The sequence below is a fragment of the Melanotaenia boesemani genome, chromosome 23 (genome assembly GCF_017639745.1).
Source record: "Melanotaenia boesemani isolate fMelBoe1 chromosome 23, fMelBoe1.pri, whole genome shotgun sequence".
NCBI classification, from domain to species: Eukaryota; Metazoa; Chordata; class Actinopteri; order Atheriniformes; family Melanotaeniidae; genus Melanotaenia; species Melanotaenia boesemani.
In genome coordinates this window covers 24,748,748-24,768,831 of record NC_055704.1, presented here as the reverse complement: position 1 = coordinate 24,768,831, position 20,084 = coordinate 24,748,748, and the positions used below count along the sequence as shown (strand labels likewise).

Here is a 20,084-nt window from a genome sequence, read left to right as displayed (position 1 = left end):
CTTCCTGTGTCTCATTCTATGTATGATAGGATAAAGATTGGGCTGATGTGATTAGCGTTTAGCTTCAGTTTCAAACTCTTGCCAGCACTAATGCATAGAGCTCACATTAAAGATGCACCACATAACTTTCCAACCTTAAAACTCCGTGTTCTGGACTTGTTTAATGGTGTAGTGACGTCTAGTGTGTACATTTCCAGAGTTGTTGCTGCCCAGCAGCATCCCGAAGCTGAGAAACCGCACTATATAACTTTGTCTTCAAGGAACCTGCATGATGTTGCAGCCGAGTTTCGTTTTACGCACCGCGTCACATGCTAGCAAGCAGATATAAACACACCGGCCATTTTAAACGCAGACCATGGCTAGTTCAGCAAAAAAAAAGGAAGAGGCCAAATCATCAGAAGAAGAGAGAAACGTACATAGATTCCATGATTTAAAGTAAATAAATGAATCGGATTATCAAGAGGAGCCTTACCCATAGGCCTCTCCTTGGCAGAGCAAATTTGTTCAGCACGATACAGATAAGATAAGACTTGCTGGCCTGAGAGATCTTGCAGTACAGTTTGGATGCACAATGGATGCTGGATTAGCAGTCAGTAGGGCCAGACAACATCCCTGGGCGAGCCGTCAAAGCATGTGCCATCAATCTGACAGACATTCTCACCTCCATATTTAACCTCTCCCTCAACCAGAGAACTGTTCCATCCTACTTTAAGACCACTACCATTGTTCCCCTCCCCTAAAAGAACCTACACCCCATCCTCTGGGATTGGCTCTAGGACTTTCTGACTGGCAGGCCTCAGGATCGGGAACAGGACTTCAGCCAGCATCTTCACTAACACTGGCACACCACAGGGGTGTGCCCTCAGTCCCATCCGCTACACCAGGGCTACTCAATTCGGTCCTACGAGGGCCGCAATCCAGCAGGTTTTCCATGTATCCCTGCACCAACACACCTGAGTCAAATTAGGTGGCTCTAACAGCCAATCGGGTTCTACACAATGACTCATTAATTTGACTCAGATGTGTTGGTGCAGGGATACATGGAAAACCTGCTGGATTGCGGCCCTCGTAGGACCGAATTGAGTAGCCCTGCTCTAAACCCTGTTCACCCATGACTGTATGGCCTCCCAACAAGGACAACACCATCCTGAAGTTTGCAGACGACACCGCTGTGATAGGACGCATCGCTGGCGGGGACGAAGCAGCCTACAGGAGGGAGGTGGTCTCTCTGGTGACATGGTGTGAGAACAACAACCTCACCCTCAAAGCGGACAAGACTAAGGAGATGATAGTTGACATGAGGAAGGAGAGGAACCCTCACCAGCCACTGCTTATCCGCAGGCTGGAAGCAGAGAGGGTGATCAGCTTTAAATATCTGGGGGTCCACATCAGTCAATCAATCAATCTTTATTTATATAGCACTTTTCATACAAGAATGCAGCACAAAGTGCTTTCCATGGTTAAAACAACCCCCCTCCCCCACCCCCACAGATAACCCCCTCCCTCCCCGCTTGTGTACAAGCAAGCATACACATACACATACACACACACATACTTGCACATATTAAAAGACTAATGTGAGGTTGAGCACAGATGAGCCTGGTAAGGAAACACTATCACAGGGAGCCGTCTGCACCGGGAGCCGCCCACCGGCCACGACCGCCATGACACCGACCCAGGGCACACGGCCAATTGAGAGGCAGGTGAGCCACCCAACTAGACCGAAAGAACCCGCAGGACAGAGCCGCAGCAGCCACAGCCGATGAAAAGCCCCCGGTGCAGAGAGCCCCCTCCGAGGAAACACTGGGGAAATAACCTAAAAATAATATAAATAGAATAAAAGCATAAAATAAATAAAAATGGGTTAACATAGAAAAATAAATAGGCTAGGGGAATAAAATAAATAAAAATAAAATGAATAAATATTAAGTAAAAGCTAAATTAAAAAGGTGGGTCTTGAGCCTGCTCTTAAAAACATTAACATTCTCTGCAGCCCTGAGCTCCTCCGGCAGGCTGTTCCACAGACGAGGACCATACCACTGGAAAGCTGCCTCTCCGTGAGTATGTGTCCTGACTTTAGGTACAGTCAAGAGGCCAGTACCGGAAGACCTCAGGGGCCGCGAGGGTTCATAAGGTAAAAGCAAATCTGAAAGATAAGAAGGCCCAAGACCATTAAGACATTTAAAAACCAATAAGAGAACCTTAAAATTGATCCTGAAACACACGGGGAGCCAATGCAGTGATTCTAAAACCGGTGTAATGTGGGCCCGCCCTCTGGTCTTCGTCAGCACACGAGCAGCTGAGTTCTGTAGGAGTTGTAGAGGTGCAATACTCTTTTTGGGAAGACCAGAGAGCAGGGCATTACAGTAGTCAATACGACTGGTGATAACAGCATGCATCAGCATCTCCGTGTTGGCCCGAGAGAGAATGGGACGGACTCTGGCTATGTTTTTTAGGTGATAAAATCCTATTTTAGTAACATGTTTAATATGTGGAATAAAACCAAGCTCAGAGTCAAAAATAACGCCCAGGTTTTTTACTTGTGATGATGGGTTTAATGCGGATGCCTGTAATTTAGCTAAGAGTTTCTCTCTCTGAGCCTCAGGACCAATGATTAAAACTTCAGTTTTGTCCTGGTTAAGCTGTAAAAAGTTTTCTGCCATCCAGGATTTGATATCTAAAATACAGTTGAAAAGGGCATCCATTGGTCTCGTGTCATCAGGAGACATGGAGATGTACAATTGAGTATCATCAGCATAACTGTGGAAGTTTACTCCATGCCTCCTGATGACACTGCCAAGAGAGAGCATATACAAATTAAAAAGAACAGGGCCTAAAACTGACCCTTGAGGCACACCACATGTCATTTTATGGATCTTAGAGGAGCATGTATCCAAACTTACCATGTAAGTTCTGTCTGTGAGATAGGAAGTGAACCAGTTGTGAACAGCACCAGAGAGGCCCACCGGGTGTTTCAGTCTGTTTAAAAGAATAGTGTGGTCCACTGTGTCAAAGGCTGCGCTAAGATTCAGTAGCACCAAGACTGAGAGGTTCTGTGAGTCACAGTTAATCCTAAAATCATTTAAAACCTTCAGGAGAGCAGTCTCTGTGCTGTGGTTCACCCTAAATCCAGACTGATATATCTCAAGGATATTTCTACTATTTAAAAAATCATTAAGCTGAATAAAAACCAGTTTTTCTAAACTTTTACTTAAAAAAGGTAAGTTGGATACAGGTCTATAGTTAATAAAATCATTACAGTCCAAATTGCTCTTCTTCAGAAGAGGCCTCACCACCGCCGTTTTAAAGGCTGCAGGGAAGACGCCCATCTGAAGAGAGCAATTTATCATGCATAAAAGCTCGTCTTTAAAAAATCCATAAAATGATTTAAAAAGTGAAGTGGGAATTGGGTCTAAAAGACATGTGGTGGGTTTTACTGTGGAGAAATCAGTGAGGATCTCACCTGGACACTCAACACCACACAGCTGGTAAAGAGAGCTCAGCAGTGGCTGGACTTTCTGAGGAGGCTGAGGAAGTTTTTCATGTCACCAAAGATCCTCAGAAACTTCTGCAGCTGCGTGGTTGAGTCCATCCTGACCAGCTGCATCACCGTGTGGTACGACAGCAAATGCCTGCAGAGAGTGGTGAAGACTGGTCCAAGATCACCAGGACGCCGCTGCCCTCTCTGCAGAGCATCTACCAGCACAGAGTCCATCATCACCCACCCCCAACATGTACTGTTCACCCTCCTCCCCTCAAGCAGGAGATCTAGGAGTCTGAAATGCAGGACAACCAGACTCAGAAACTCTTTCTTTCCCTCGGCCATCAGACTCCTTAACAGCTGATAGTCTGTAACAACGGCCTGTACCTGCACACTGACTTTATATTGTCAATCACAATAACTTTTATATTGTTTACTGTTTATGTGTCTTATTGCTTATAATAGATATTGCACATGCATCATACCGTCTACGTCATGACAGTTTTTTGCACAGCTAATCATTCATTTTTTAATGTGGCACAACAATTTATGTAGCACACTGCACATTTGTGTACATATTTTTTTTTATTTTATCTTTATCTTCTATCTAGTTTTTATTAAAGTTTTTTTTTTTTTTTATAATCTTTTATGGCATTCATGTGGACGGCAAAGTAAGAATTTCATTGCTCAGGGAAACTTGTTTCCTTACTGGGCAAATGACAATAAACAGCTTGAATCTTTGAAGTAGGAGCCACTTTTACTGGAGAAATAGCTTGTAGAATTCTGATCAACCCAAGACCTCTAGGATCTGATGCAGCTCCACGTTTAGCTGTTTTGTTGTAGAAACTGAAGTTGTTCTGCGTTAACCAGTAGATGAAGGAGTTTTCTTCTTCATTGTGTGTCTCATCTTCTCCTTCAGTAATTATTGGTGCAGCGCCACATCTGGTGGAGAGTGGAACACATTTAAATGCAACTAAACCAAGTCCCCAATCAGGCTGAGTCTAGCGGACTGTCCTGGTGTAATTGCACTCTAAGAAAATGGCAAAGGTTCTGCACTGCATCTTTAATGTGACTTTTTCTTTAATAACGGGAGCAGCACAACCTCATACTACATGATTCAGAATCTCAAATGTGCCTCCACATTAAAATATGTATAAAAAATATTTCACCATCTATGAAAATAATTACACATTGATATTTTGCAGCTGGCAGCGTGTGGTTGGACTTTTTGTCGATAGTAGATGCAGGGATAATGAACGAGGCTGTGCAAAAAATGTCAATCTGAGTGACCTGAAGGACAGCTGAGCTGTGTAGAAATATCCAGTTTGTAAAAATGTAAATATACTTTAAAACAGAATAATGAATTCTTTGTTCTCATGTATAAATGTGCTAGCTAATACTGATAAAAAAAAAAAAAAGGTCTTTGGAAATAAAATTTTGTGTGGTTGAAATTATTTAATACCTAGCGAAATCTAGGTGAATGCGTCGTTCTGGGTTTTATAATAAACCTGATGGGTAATATCAGTAATCGTATCATCTGTCCGTGCATTGTTCTTCTTGTATCTGGTCCCCACTGGTCTGGCTCTTTATTATCCTGAGTCGTAGTGAGACAATTTTGCAGAGTCCTATCTAAGTGCATGCTATATGTACATGCTCAACTTCAACAATAACACTGACAGTATGTCTTTTACATCAACAGCCATAAGATGAATCAGATTACCACATGGCCCATCCATCCATCCATCCATTTTCTGCCGCTTATCTGGAGTCGGGTCATGGGGGTAGCTGCCTAAGCAGGGAAACCCAGACTTCCCTCTCCCCGGCCACATTCACCAGCTCATCCGGAGGGATCCAGAGGTGTTTCCAGGCCAGCCGAGATATGTAGTCCGTCTAGCGTGTCCTGGGCCTTCCCCGAGGCTTCTTTCTGGTGGGACGTGCCCGGAAGACTTTACCAGGGAGGCGTCCAGGAGGCATCCTAACCAGATGCCCGAGCCACCTCATCTGACTCCTCTTGATGCGGAGGAGCAGCAACTCTACTCTGAGCCCCTCCCAGATCATCGAGCTTCTCATCTTATCTCTAAGGGAGAGCCCGGCCACCCTGCGGAGAAAACTCATTTTGGCCGCTTGTATTCGCGATCTTGTTCTTTCGGTCACTACCCACAGCTCGTGACCATAGGTGAGGGTAGGAACGTAGATCAACCGGTAAATCGAGAGCTTTGGCTTTTGGCTCAGCTTCCTTCTTCACCACGACAGACCGATGCCGAGTCCACATCACTGCAGACGCCGCACCGATCCGCCTGTCGATCTGCAGAGGTGTGTCAGCCAAGACAGCCCTACAGCATCCAGAGCCTTAAGGAACTGTGGGCGGACCTCATCCACCCCCAGGGCCCTGCCACCGAGAAGCTTTTTAACCACCCCAGCAACCTCAGCCCCAGAAATGGGAGAGCCAGCACCAGCTACCCCGGACTCTGCTTCATCATCGGAAGAATTGTTGGTGGGATTGGGAAGGACTTTGAAGTATTCCCTCCACCACTGCACAACGTCCCAAGTCGAGATCAGCAGCCCCCCCATCCCCACTGTACACAGTGTTGACGGAGCACTGCTTTCCCCTCCTGAGCCGCCGGATGGTGGACCAGAATCTCCTCGAAGCCATCCGGAAGTCATTCTTAATGGCCTCTACAAACTCTTCCCATGACCGAGTTTTTTTTTAGCAACCGCCGAAGCTGCGCTCCGCTTAGCCCGCCGATACCCATCAGCTGCCTCTGGAGTTCCACAGGCCAAAAAAGGCCCGATAGGACTCCTTCTTCAGCTTGACAGCATCCCTTACTGCCGGTGTCCACCAACGAGTTTGGGGGTTACCGCCACGACAGGCACCGACGACCTTACGGCCACAGCTGGCCGCCTCGACAATAGAGGTACAGAACACAGCCCACTTGGACTCAATGTCCCCCGCCTCACCCGGGACATGGTTGAAGCTGTGCCAGAGATGGGAGTTGAAACTCTTTCTGACAGGGGACTCTGCCAGACATTTTTCAGCAGACCCTCACAACACGCTTGGGTCTGCCAGGCCTGATCGGCATCCTCCCCCACCATCTGAGCCAACTCACCACCAGGTGGTGATCAGTTGACAGCTCCACCCCTCTCTCTTTACCCAAGTGTCCAGAACATGCTGCCGCATGTCCGACGATACGACTACAAAGTCGATCATCGAACTGCGGCCTAGAGTGTCCTGGTGCCAAGTGCACATGTGGCCACTCTTATGTCTGAACAAGGTGTTCATTATGGACAGTCCATGATGAGCACAGAACTCCAACAACAAAACACCAGATTAGGGGGGCCGTTCTTTACCTGTACGTTGGGTAAACCCAATGCCAAGTCGGGGGGCAGTGAGCATGCCCACACCTGCTCGGCGCCTCTCACCGGGAGCAACTTCAGAATGGAAGAGGGTCCAGCCCCTCTCAAGGGCAGTGGTTGCACAGCCCAAGCCGTGCATCGAGGTGAGTCCAACTATATCTAGCTGGAACCGCTCAACCTCGCGCACCAGCTCAGGCTCCTTCCCCGCCAGAGAGGTGACATTCCACGTCCCTAGAGCTAGCTTCTGCAGCCAAGGATCAGACCGCCAGGGTCCCCATCTCTAGCAGCCGCCCAGCTCAAACTGCACCCGACCCCTATGGCCCCTCCTGCAGGTGGTGGGCCCACGGGAGGGGAGGCCCATGTCACCCTTTCGGGCTGAGCCCGACCGGGCCCCATGGGTAAAGGCCGGCCACCTAGCCGGACACACCAACTCCTCCACCACGATAAGGTGGCGGCTCAGAGAGGAGACCACCACTATCACATGGCCCACTACTGCCAAATTGGTGGAAAAGCCAGATGCAAATGTTGTTTATTTCTTTTTTATTTTCCTCTCAGAGTAAACCAGAATGCCTTATTTACATGTTGAAATAACTAAATTTGGAGGGGAGGATGACCCCCCCCCCCAAGTTTGTCACGTTTTTCACGCTGTGAGTTCGCAGGTATGCAGTTGGCATGCTCAAACCTGGGTTTACATGTCAACATGCATGTTGATTTACAATTTAAATGGAAAATTTGCTCTTAATTGTCTTTTTATCTGTACAATCTCATCGTGCCAGACAAACCTGTCAGTTTGAAGAATCTTGGTTCATGTAAACAGACATGAAAAACTACAGCAGTGACCATGGATTATTCACAACGGCTTCTTATTGGATCATTTTCAGCAGTGTTTTTGTGACATTTTCATCTTTCACACTCAATTATCCATCCTTTACCTTTGGAGGTGCAGCATAACAGTGTCTCTCCTTCCTCAGACACATTGATAAGCAGCACAGCCCATTTCCACTTGACATCTCTATGAAGAGCTGCACGTTTGAATACCACACAGCACACCGAGCATTTGTGTAGCAGTATCAGTCAGGCAGGAGCTGCTTCAAACAGTGTTATCATGCATCAAACATAAAGCAGCCTGAGCGACTGGACCACACTGCATCTTTCTGTCACTCACAGATTAACACAAACACACGACTGAACAGTTCGCGGCATCAAGAAAGGCCATGCAGTGGCAGCTGCGCCCTGTTACAGTACCGCTTCCTGTTATTCTGGAAAGCAACTTTTGGATCAATAACTATCCAGCTACCAAAATGACGTTTTACTGCCAGCTCAGAGTGCCAAGCTCCCCTTTCTCAAGGACCACTTAGTGGGCAGAGAGCACCATGAGTAGAGACACTTACTGCACAGCGAGCTGCTGGTTAGGCAACCAGGAAACGAGCGGTTGGAGATGCTTCAGCAGCCCTGTCAGCAGCCCTACCTCTTTTTCTACAGAGTTTTATGGGCTCACAGTTGTTGAAAAACAGCCAGCTGTTCATGCCACACAATTTTTTTCCTGTGTTCACGTCTGTGGCTCTAAGATCCAGATGGTCATCAGGACTCGGGAGGCCAGTTCCAGGTTATTGGGTGCAGCTTCATGCCAGCATGGCCTGCCTGCTGCTCCACTCTGAGCATCCTGTTTTCACTATCTGTACCATCAGTCATTAATAAGATGTTACTAATAGATTTATTCATGGCAATAAACAGTTATTTATACATATTAAGACAATAATAACCATGCAAGTCATCAGGCTGTGCAAAAGTCATTTGAATGTTTTGTATCCTCCTCCAGATAGAATATTAGAGAAAATGAAAAACTTACAAATGAGTAACAAATAAGAAAAGCAGCTTCAATACACTGTGGCATTGGTTCCTCTCATCTCTGGAGAAATGAAACAGTTATTTTAAAAGAGATCCTTGTATTTTTGACCGGAGTGAAACAAAATCAGCCCTGAGATTCGCATCATATTCGTGCTCTGTTTTCTGGCAAGACTGCGTTATTAGATGGGTTTTGAAACAATAATGAGGCAGCTTGGAAAAATGAGGTTTGATCCCTGGTGGACCGATGTGCCACAAACACAGAGCTGAATGTTCTGAATGTTCCCGGAGCAGTGGAAGACTTCAACAGAGCTGCATTTGCCATCCACTTCTCAGAAACGGTGAGGAAATTTAGCAGCCGCTCCAAATGCTTTGACATAACAATTGACTCCTTTTCAAACTGCCAACACTTCACTTGAGAGCTCAAGAGGAAATGTGTGGACAGAGGGATGTGAACTGCAGAAAATCACTGGCCAGCAGCTACAAAACAAAACAAAACAAAAAAAACCTAAATGCACAAGACTCTTCTCACCCTGCAAGTGTTTGCACCCTGTACATTATTAACCCAGAGACCATTTGCAAAACTTAATTCAAATCCAAATTGCCACTTTTAGCATTTGTTTTATACCTCAGTGATGTGACTGTGTATCCCTGAGAGTTTTGTTTATGTGAAGCAAAAAAAAAGTACTGAGGTGGCACTAATTTTCACAAGGTTTTGCTTCAATTTGTCATCCATTTACATCATGATGTGAAAGCCTGCACTCTAACAAGCCGTTAAGCATGCAGTCATAAATGCCAAAGCTATAATAGTAAATTAAACAGCTATAAAAAAACTAAAAAACAACTACTAAAACAGCATGTCTTCAAGGTTATTCCAGTCTTTATTTTTGCGAACACACCTTCCCATCTCCCCTGGGTAGGCTGGGTGGCTGTTTGTCTCAGAGTCCTGGGAGCTTGAGAGCCCTATGCAGTATTTTGGCTGTTTTTAGGACTGCACTCGCCTACCTCCCTATCTGTTTCCCTTCACCTCTCTTATCCTGTAATAGCAGACAGTTGTGTATCAGATGGTGTAGTATCAGATGTATCAGACAGTTATAAGGGAGATATAAAAGGTGGCTGTGTTTGGGCAGGAAGCCATATCCTGTGTCTAATGATCTGCATGCCTGCCAGCTACTCTGCAGCATATAAGATCAAACCAGACTGTTTTATAAATCTACAAACAAGAATGTAAGGGAACAGAGATCCTCTTTATGCACTAGAAGCCGATCAAACATGTGAGCCATCTCATCATCAGAGAAAAGCTTCTATCTGAGATGAGTTCTTACAGGGAGGGCTGTTTTTATGATTGTGATGGGATTTCAGGCTGCTTGCACAAAAAGCACTTCATGGTGTCTTTTACTGACTAGTGGCCTCAATGAGACATCTTTGAGTAAATGGCGTACGAGGAAGGGCAACAGGAGAGAAATATTTTATAAAAAGGTTTAAAGAAATGCTGTTATACAGATCAGAGAAATACTCCATGACTATTTTATTTTAAATAAAGCATGAACAACTAATTTTGTTCCTGAATAGTTTTATCATTGTGATGTTAATATTTTTAAGCTCAATAATTGGTGTCCATCACCTCCTGAGAGATGCATATTCATTTAGTAGCTAAATGATTCACGATGTGTCTGTCTGGTGTTAAAAGCTCAGCACACAGTCCACATTATTTATGTTTTCATTTCTAACTGTATTCTAGAGTTGCTTTTGTCAAAAAAAAAAAAAGAATTGTGAACTAAAATGTAAAAGTTATAAGTTAAAGGTGCAGATTCAGATGATATCTGGCTGCAAATGTTTATTACTTCAGTTTGTCATTCAGTTTCTTGGTTTTATTAATCTCTTTTTAAGCTTTTAAAACCCCAGGTTCCTCGTTTTGGTCCGCTGAGAACAGATCAAAAATTGCCAAAATTAGTTAAAAAAAAAATACTATTCTGGAGACCTCACCTGAACTGTCTGCACTAAAACTAATTTTGTTCTGCTTCACTTTGTCAGAGTTGGAATTTGCAGAAATAATGTTCACTATGATCTGCTAGAGCTTTAAAGCCGAGGGTTTTGCCTACTTAGTCTGCGGGTTGTTGCCGTGGTGATCATCCTTCTCTGGGAGGCTGGGGCCCTGCACTGCAGCCCTATGGCTGCGGTGCAGGCCCCGGTCTGCCCTGACTGGGGTGGCTGTTGCTGTTGGACATGGGTGGACTGGCTTCTGGTGTGGATGGATCCTCATGATATTGTTTCCTCACAGCAGCATCAAGCTAGATCACTTTTAGTATTTTATACATACATTCAGTTTAGAGACAGAAATTAGGGACTCATGTTTGTGCAGAATGGGGGAGGGGGACTTTCATTCATCCTGAAAGTTTTTTTAGGCAGGTCTAAAATTTTTTTATTTATGCAATGTGCCATCTTCATTTATTTTTCACCAGCAACACATATACTGATATTAACACATCTAAACACATCTCAGTAGTGTTGCCATTACTAGAAGCTGATGTTGGGAAGGTAAGTATTTGTCACAACAGTGAATCGAATCCACCAAAAACTACTTTATCCTTGTTATTTATGAAGTTTCTGACAGTTTTAAGCCATACATGTAGATCTTTTCATCAGGTGTCCAGAAACAAATTTATTATTTTAAAAAATTGTTCTTTTCTCGGCGAGAGAAGCAGATTTTGGGTATAAAGGTGACTTGTTACAGGAGTGGAAAAAATCCAACACAAAGCACTTCATCCTCCGTATTTATGACCACAGGATGGTCCATGTGATACATCACGCAGTAACCACTCAGTCTTTGCATCTGACGATCTGGCCCACGCTGCTTACCGCTTGCTGGTGGTAATGCACCAAATCCTTGCGTGCCCACCGCCACGTTGCATCTCCGTAATGTCTGATTGTGACCGGAGCGGGTGGAGGAAGGCAACTTTAAGAGTGATTTTCCAAATACGTTTTTGTACAAAGTATCGGTATCAGATCGATATTGCTGATACTGGCTTGAAATTTACTTGGTATTGAATCAAAAAGAAAATCAATGGCAACACTAACGTGTAGTTTTCAATTTGAGATCTAAAAGGTGTCCAGGCTTTTTGATAGCTGTTTATTTAAAGGATATAAGTTTCTTATACATCTTTTAGACCACACAATTAATCTACTGCGAAAATAGTCATTAGTTTGTAAAATGTAAGAATCTTCTCCCCTATGGTGGGAAAACGTGACTCAGAGGAATAAGCAGCAGCTTTGATGTGTGACTAAAATACAGCAACAATACAAACTGCTGCTCATTAGGACCAGCTTATGTTGAGCTCTTTCTCTAATCATCCATTCGTTTTCTACACCCTTGTTGTCCTATTCAGGGTCAGAGGAGCACAGTTTATTCCAGCTGCCAGTGTTTGAGGACAGGTCACCAGTCCAACGTGGTTGGTAGTTATTTATTGTAGAGCTTTTTGGGCATGCCTCCGTGCTAAAAACGCACCTCTGAACACAGAGAAGTGAATTCTCTCTGCTAACATGATTGTTATGACATTTAATTCCCATCTGAGAACAACCTGTGTTTGGCTGCAGGCATCTACAAAGGTGCACGTCATAATGCTGAGGGATTTTTTAGACCTAAATTATTCTGAGGCAGAGACTGGGCTCAAAATCTTTGTCTGTGGGGGGTGTTACATCTGTGTTCACAAATGAAATGAAATTAAAGTGCCTTCATTTACATGTTAGCTGGTTTCTATTAATAGTGATGCTTTTGCTCATGGGTTTTCCACCAACCTTGTACCATTGTTTAAAGTTTTTAGACAGAATCTCACTTGACTTTTAGCTCATAAAAATGCAGATCTGACAAGCCATCTAACAATAACAGTGAATCCAGTTTAAAAACATCAAAAGACTTTGAGGGAGACTCTGTGGATTTTAGACTTCAAAGAGTGTTTGCAGGTCTTAAGGAGCATGTCTGCCTACGTGACAAAGTTGGTTCAAGTGTCTTCTGCCTCCATATAAGCAGCAGCACTGAACTGAAAGTTCATTTTGATTTTAAAAAGCTGGATTTTAAGCTTCAAGTTGGAAAATGAAGAGGGGAAATAGAAATGCAAGTTAAAAAAAAAACAAACTTGTGCAACCAGTCACTGTCCCTGCTGGAGGCTATGCTAGCACCTGCTAGCATAATCTGACCAGACTTTTTGAAGTTAATTTAAATAAATGCAAAAGTCTTAAAACTTTCAGCTGTTTAAAATATATATTAATTCAAAATATTTCAATTTTACAAAGAATAAAAACCTTTACACAAGAACTGAACCTTTATTGTTCTGTGCAGCAGTATAACTGAATATACAGCTTTACTAAGTGCTGGTTATATCTGACACAGTTATGTAGTTAAACCACAAAATAACTTTCATTGTGGTTGAAAGAAAAATATGTATCCATGTTGGTAAACGGTGTAAACACAAGCAGATGAATTGGTTTGATCAGCTCTTAGTTTGGATCCAGGAAGCAGACACCTTTCTGCCTTTCTGTGTGGATTTAACCGGACTGCAATGGATTAGATTTTCTGTAAAAGGGCATTGAGATGACTTTGTTGTGAATTGACACTGTACAAATAAAGCTGAATTGAATTAATCAAAACCTCCTCAAGACTGATGATGAATTTGTACCATCAATCCTGAAATCACACGTCCTGCATGATACAACTATAAATCTGAGCAGTACAACCTGTTATTTGTTCACTTAGTTATATTTGTAACTGCTGTAAATAACCTTTACTGCACATTTTCAACATTTTTCTTACTTTTTTATGTTTTTCTTGTGTGTGCAGACTGCGTGAGAGGTTTAAGTATTTTATTTATATGTATCTGCAGCTCTGTTTATACGCTTTGCCAAATTGAACATCCTGTTGCTTTGCAACCATTTTCCTCTGCGGAAATGCCATGTTTGGCTCTCCAGACGACGGTGGTCAAGGAACAAACTTGAATGTAACACCAACACAGTGAGGCTATCTAATATAGTCACTACTTGTAGATAAATTTCTTTCTGCATGTCCTCAAAATTTGAGCTTTCTTGTTGTTCCTGAGCTCTCTAGTGTGAGGTTGCCTCGCCTCTAAAAATGAGTTTTGCATTGTTTGTGTCAGCAGTGACAAGAATGGTGTGTTTAGCTAAAATTATATAAAAGAATCCTGCCTGTGGTTGTGCTGCTTTAGCAACCAAAAAAGAAAATTTAACAAAATGAGAATTTTTTTCTTTTAATAGTTAACTGAGATACGAGACTGAGCTTCTTGGATGGAGTTCAAGATCTGAACATAACTTGTAAGCTTCAGAGAGAAACTAAAAATAATAAAAACATATAGATGAAATGGTTCAGCTAGCAGCACATATCTCATCTGGTTGTTTTAAATTACCTGCTGCAATCTGTTTTTATTTAAGGTTTAGTTAAAGGATGCCAGAGAAAACCTACTTGTCTTATTAAATGTAAAAAATAATCAAATGCATATTTCCAGTTTAGTTTAATGACTTAATTCAAATAGAGCCCTTTTATCTCAACTTTGGTTCAAAGAATTTGGAGTTTCTGGCTGCAAGGTGTCCACAGAGAAAAGGTAAAGATGTAAGTATTTAACTCTAAGTACACTGTTTGGATCTGATGTTTCTATCTCCCAGAGGCTGCCTCTCCACCTACATGACAGACAGTTACATCATGTCTTTTAATGACTCATTGGCTGGCAAAATACTGTAAAGCAGAGTTTTCAGAGTTTTCTGGCCAAATGAGCATCTTTGGGAGTCCAAAATCTGAAAAATTAGTGGAAGAAGTCTGAACATATTGAGCCTCTTCAGCAACCAAACTTGACAACAGTTGATGCAAATCAAGTGACTTTCCACCTTTAATTTGATGTATCACTTAAGTTACGAGCACATTCTGGATTTTGAGGTAAAGTATTTTGACCATGTTCAGCTGTTTTCTCACCAACCGTCAAAAATCTAGAAATTCAGATTAAGAGATGAGAGCAACAGCTGTGATTTTGGAGCGTTTCCAGTGAATCGCATACAATTTAATTTAATCCCTGGAGCTGCCAGAAGTCAGGACTTTCACCTGTGTCCTACCTGCAGCCAGCTGCATCCAGCCGCAGATCTTGTACACCGTACCGGTGCTGCAGAAGAAGAAAAGCGCGAAGCAGCCGATGCAGGTGAGGACCAGCACCATGGACATGCCGATGAAGACGGAAGCAGCCTTGAAGGCACCTGAGGGGATGCTGCTGAACTCAGTGAAGCTGCCCTGACAGGTCAAGTCCCGGGACAGCCCGTTTCCGATGCAGTAGTGGAACAGACCGAAGTAGCCCGCCTGCGGGGTGTCCATGCCATCTCCGATCCAGTAGGGCTGGATGAAGCACACCACGTTTACGATGGCGAAGAGGATGGTGAAGATGGCCCACAAGACGCCGATAGCGCGGGAGTTGCGGACGTAGTTGGTCTGGTAGATTTTGGCAGCTTCGGAGGCGGGGAGCATGGTGGTGGTCGTGCTAGGGGCCCCGGGGACCATCCTCCAGTCTGTGTTAGGTGGGTCTGCTCGCTACTCAGGATCTGCTTTCAGCAAGTCAACACCTGACACATCTGACTCCGATATTCAGCAGAACTTCTCCTCGGCGCTGGTTTTATTCTTATCTTTTTGTTTTCCTGCTCTCCTGTCACAGTTCCTCCCTCAGCATCACTGCTCTCTCGCATCCGCGGCAAGGTCGCTCTTGGTTTCTTCTTGCGTTTCCTGTCGATTTGCATTAATCAGTCTGCGAGAATAAAATGATCTGAGGAAAAACAAGAATCCTCTGTGCAGATTTACACAAGATTTGCCGTCATGTTCGGCTATGTAAAATCTCCCAAGCCGAGTCTGTGGTTCCGACCAACCGCTCCACCTCTCGGGATTTGAGTATGTGTGCGATCTCGCTGAAATAGTGAGTCTGTTGACGTTGACGGAGCAGCAACTGCAGCTCAGATCCTATTGAATTAGAGTTGGAGGATAGCCGTGGATACTACTGGGCCAACCCACATCCCTTAATCCCAGTCTGACGCATTATTCCAGTAACGCGCGAAATCTTTAAACATGCCTACTTGATTTTATATAAAATAGCCAGAAATGTTCATAGGCTAAAATGTCATGTTTTTTTTTTTTTTTTTTTTTTGTTTTGTTTTGTTTTGTTTTGTTTTGTTTTTTTGGGGGAGGGTTCACTTGGAAAACCTTGCGCTGAGCTATTTAGGATTTTCTGACATTTTTCTGCCTCAGTCCTGGACCCCGTCATGCAAGTGCACACAGTTTCACAAACGTAACTGTAGAAAACCTTTTCCTGCCTTTTCCTGTGCTGATTTATAATTTAACATGTGATAATCTTCTCGTCATTTTTTTTTCTTATTATTTAGTTAGGCTATTTATGCTACTCATACCATAAAACATGTGTTTGTGAAATATGTACTTAACTGGAACGTTTTTATTATATGGTGGGATTGGACTAATATATATAAGAGACAAGTGGTCTAGGCTTAAAACTAGGCTACTTTGTATGTTTGACTTTTAGACTACGTTACCCACAATTCCTTGTTGACATTTGATTGGCTGGGACGGAATGATAGTTCGTGACGCAAACTGAAGGCGCGCGAAACGCCACTGAGAACAGACTGTAACCAGTTCGTGTTAGTTTCCAACTTTAACTGCTATTTTCATTGTATTTTAACATTGTTACTATTTAATTTTCAGGTGTGGGGCTTTTCAGCAGCACTGTGCGGTGTTTAGATGGGATAATTGTTTTTGTTTTACATCGTTTCTCGCTCGTCTTTTATGTCTGCACACCGGTGTTCGCAGACTCAGTCTCGTGAAGTTTAGTGTGTAGTTATCGAGAGCTAAGCTAACGTTGCCTTGTATCGAATTTTTTTCCGTACTCTGCACATTTTAGATTAAATTACTTTTGTTGGGAGGAAGGCGAGCAGGATGACAGGGCTGTTACAGCACCCAGGATACGAGGAGGAGAGGCTGCAGAGAGCCGCAGAGCAGCTGCCCAGCAGGGAGGTCCAGGCTGGGATGCTGCTGTCTCTCATGGGACAGGTAAATTGGATGGTCAGACCATCGCTACCATCCACTTTACACTGTTTAAACAACCTATAACACTTCACTGGATTAGTATTTAATAACTTTTAAATGTAAAACGAAGTTACACCACTTGCTTATAAGTTTTAAGGATGATGCCAAACAAAAGATTAAGACTGGATACATGGTGCTGATTCCAGTTTAGTATGTGACCGCTTTTCCCGGTTTTATACTGGTCTAGGTTGCTTCTTGAACCAGGACGGATCCAGTTAATTATTAAGAAGTACCTAAATTTAAGTCTGTAAGTCTCAAACTCTAATTATGTTGACAAAGCCGCTCAAACAAGAAGTACTAGACAAGAAACAGCAAATTTAGTCGTGATGTCCTGTGTTGTCTTCACTGTTTTAGCAACAGAACTGTCCAGAAAGCAATTCATAGGTCTGTCATGTAGGCATGTAAACAGAAAATCGCACCTAACAGATATGCCATATCTACAGCAGAAGACAGGTGCAAAAAATTAATATAATTTAAAGGGTCCTAACTATAGAAACTATAAAAAGCCAGTTGTTTTTCCAGTTGAATTATGAAAATTACACAGAATAAATATAAATGTCTCAAATGTTCCAGTTATGATTATGTAATGATTTTGACTGACCTATGTTTAAATACACATGCACAAAGTATACGTAGAGTGTAAAACATACAGAAAACTTTACACCTTTTACAGTTATTTCAACCCACTAAAACTATATTTTTCATTTATAGCTATGATCACACAGTAATTTCAACCTTATAATCTGTTATAAGTAAATTTTAAATTAAAAATTTAAAATTATGTTTCTGCTCTCTGAATTTTGATGGCAAATTTTTCGTTTATTAACATGAAATAAAATCTTTGGGTGGATTATTTTATTTACTTTACTCATTTAGGTAAAACAAGAAAAGTATTTACTTTTAGATCATGTCTACGTGGTGCAGCTGTATTAAGGCTGAAGGTGTTTTTCATCGTGTTCCTGCAGCCACAGCACTACTGCTACCCTTCAGTCTTCATCTATGGCCATCGAGCCTCAGGAAAGAGCCACGTTGTCAACATTTTAATGAAGGAATTGGAGGTGAGGTGCATTTGCTTTCTGGTAAATGAGCTTGTGTCTTAATAGTGTTTCTTTTTAATGTGTGCAGCTTGCAAGGTTGAGTATTTATCATCAAAATGAGAAATTATTTCTCTGAAGGAAATTGCAAAAGGACACATAGTTGAACATGTGGGTGTTTAATGTCAGAGTGTGACTCTTCCATCCTTATAAAGAAATACTGACTTTTAATACTGATACTGTCTCTTTAAATGTGTGTGAGGCAGACGTTTCCTATTTTGATAAAAACAAACATATAATCCACAGGTTCCAGTTTAGAAACATCACCATCTTATTGCAAATAGATTTTTTTATTATGTTAAGCAGCTCTGAAATATAATTTAATTGTCTTCTTCTCAGAGATGGTGTACAGTTAAAGTACAGTAATGAAGTACTTGTACTAGCATTTCCCTGAGCGGCGTGGAACGTAAGAAAGTACAAATGCTTTGTTAAATTTCACCACAGCATAGCGAGAATATAATAAAACTAATACCAACAGAAAGATGCTCTTTCCTAAACAAGTGGAATAATGAAATTGTTGCCTCAGAGCTTTAGTAGAAATCCAAATATTTTTCTTTTTTCTTTTGCTCAGTTAATTTGTACTGTTAGTTTTCTCCAATTTATAGTGTAACCTTAATTTAACTTCACATTGATTGTATTTTAACAAACTACAGCAGACATCTCTGATGTACTTTTGTTCAGTGTTTCTTGTTTCTGGGCTCCGCATCCATCACTGTTAGCCATCTTTCTTCCCCCTCCTTCTCTCTACAGCTGCCTCACGCCACAGTCAGCTGTGTCGAATGCGTTTCTGTCGCGTTGCTGTTTGAACAAGTGCTGCTGTCCTTCTTCGGCTGTGAAGCCGCCTCGCTGCTCCCCCGCAGTCCCTCCTTGTCTGACTTTGTGCGCATCTACAGACAATATTCCTCCTGGTCGCCTGCCAAGCAGACGCGATACATTGTGAGTGCCGTGCATTTTATGCCAAACCAACCAGAAAGTCACTCCTCACTTGGCACAGCAAAATATTCTCATCCAAAACACATCAAGTAATATATTCCTTGCATGTGTCACTTAGTGTATCCACCATAATATGATTAGCTGTGGTAGCATTTGCAAATAGATGTAAAACAAAGTCCAGATGTTTTAATCTGCAGAACAGAGATTTTTAGCCAGCACAGACGTAGGTTTAATCTCAGATTTTGGCTCAAAATATTTTCTGCACAAAACACAGTAATATTCCTTATAACTCAGCATCTATTTCATCATATATAAATGCTGCACATTAAATAAAACTGTGCATGTGTACTTTCAGGTAATGGAAAAAGCTGAACTTCTGAGGGACAGTGATGCCAATCTCCTGCCCGCTCTCCTTCGTCTTCAGGAACTGGTGAGCCAGTGCAGCATGCTTTTTCTGTCATCTATAAAGTAAAACACTTTATTGTTGTCTCACCGTAGATGATGGGGGAGGACTGGAATGGCCTCACTTGTAGTGGGTGACCTTGAGCTGAGTGTGAGGAGCTCTTTCATAATGCTGTTAGAAAGGAACGCTGATAGCCTCTCTCTGCATTTTAATTAAAGACATCAAAAATAAAAGGTGATAGTTGGATTCAGTCCAGTAAAAGATAAATACTAACAATCATGTTTACTGCTGTCCAGTGATTTTTAAAAAAGAATGATAATCAGGATGCAGATTTGTGTGAATGTGAAGTGGAACAGGAGGATGATGAATTTTTGCATCTTAAATGTGTTTCATTGTTAAGTGTTGCTAATTGTTTGTATATTTTTCTCAGCACAGCTTTTGGTTTGTAGGGAAAAAGCATCAGAATTTCTAGCATTAGAGTAACTTCTTTCTCTTTACGTGAGTTTTATATATATATATATATATATATATATATATATATATATATATATATAAATTTTTTTCATGTGAATGGAAGATGGAATTTAAAAGGTTAAATTACAAGCAAAATTGCAATGTTGGTCAGAAAAATCACTATTGGATTTATTTTCCAAACTGTCTAGGTGTTTTCGAGAGGCTGCAGGGGAACGACAACTCCACGATTTCTGTCAGGGCGTGTTCACATTGGCACCGATGAGTCCGTTTTAATCTCTGCTCCACTTCTGCAGACAGCACGGTTCTTTCAGAGTAGTGTGAATGCAAACTGGTTCACTTGAAAACAGGAGGTCTTGGTCCACTAGCAAG

The 20,084-nt window shown here is 42.4% G+C and overlaps 2 protein-coding genes across 6 annotated transcripts in view; one reads left to right on the top strand and one right to left on the bottom strand.

Moving 5' to 3' along the window:
* The window catches only part of lhfpl3 (LHFPL tetraspan subfamily member 3), a 48,402-nt gene extending 32,695 nt beyond the window's left edge, over positions 1-15,707 (bottom strand). Inside the window, exon 1 of the mRNA XM_041977368.1 lies at positions 14,792-15,707. Coding sequence (XP_041833302.1) covers positions 14,792-15,227 — 436 coding nt within the window. The 5' untranslated portion in view covers positions 15,228-15,707. The remainder of the gene's footprint in view (positions 1-14,791) is intronic.
* Positions 1-20,084, top strand: part of orc5 (origin recognition complex, subunit 5) — a 28,395-nt gene that overhangs the window by 185 nt on the left and 8,126 nt on the right. Inside the window, exons 2-6 of one of the 5 annotated variants that reach the window (XM_041977364.1) lie at positions 12,067-12,129; positions 16,627-16,775; positions 17,777-17,869; positions 18,656-18,841; positions 19,194-19,268. In XM_041977364.1, the coding sequence (XP_041833298.1) occupies positions 16,662-16,775; positions 17,777-17,869; positions 18,656-18,841; positions 19,194-19,268 (468 nt within the window). In that variant the 5' untranslated portion in view covers positions 12,067-12,129; positions 16,627-16,661. Of the gene's footprint in view, positions 1-12,066; positions 12,130-16,260; positions 16,367-16,626; positions 16,776-17,776; positions 17,870-18,655; positions 18,842-19,193; positions 19,269-20,084 lie in introns of those variants that run through there. The other 4 variants (XM_041977363.1, XM_041977366.1, XM_041977365.1 and 1 more) reach the window with 4 other exon arrangements.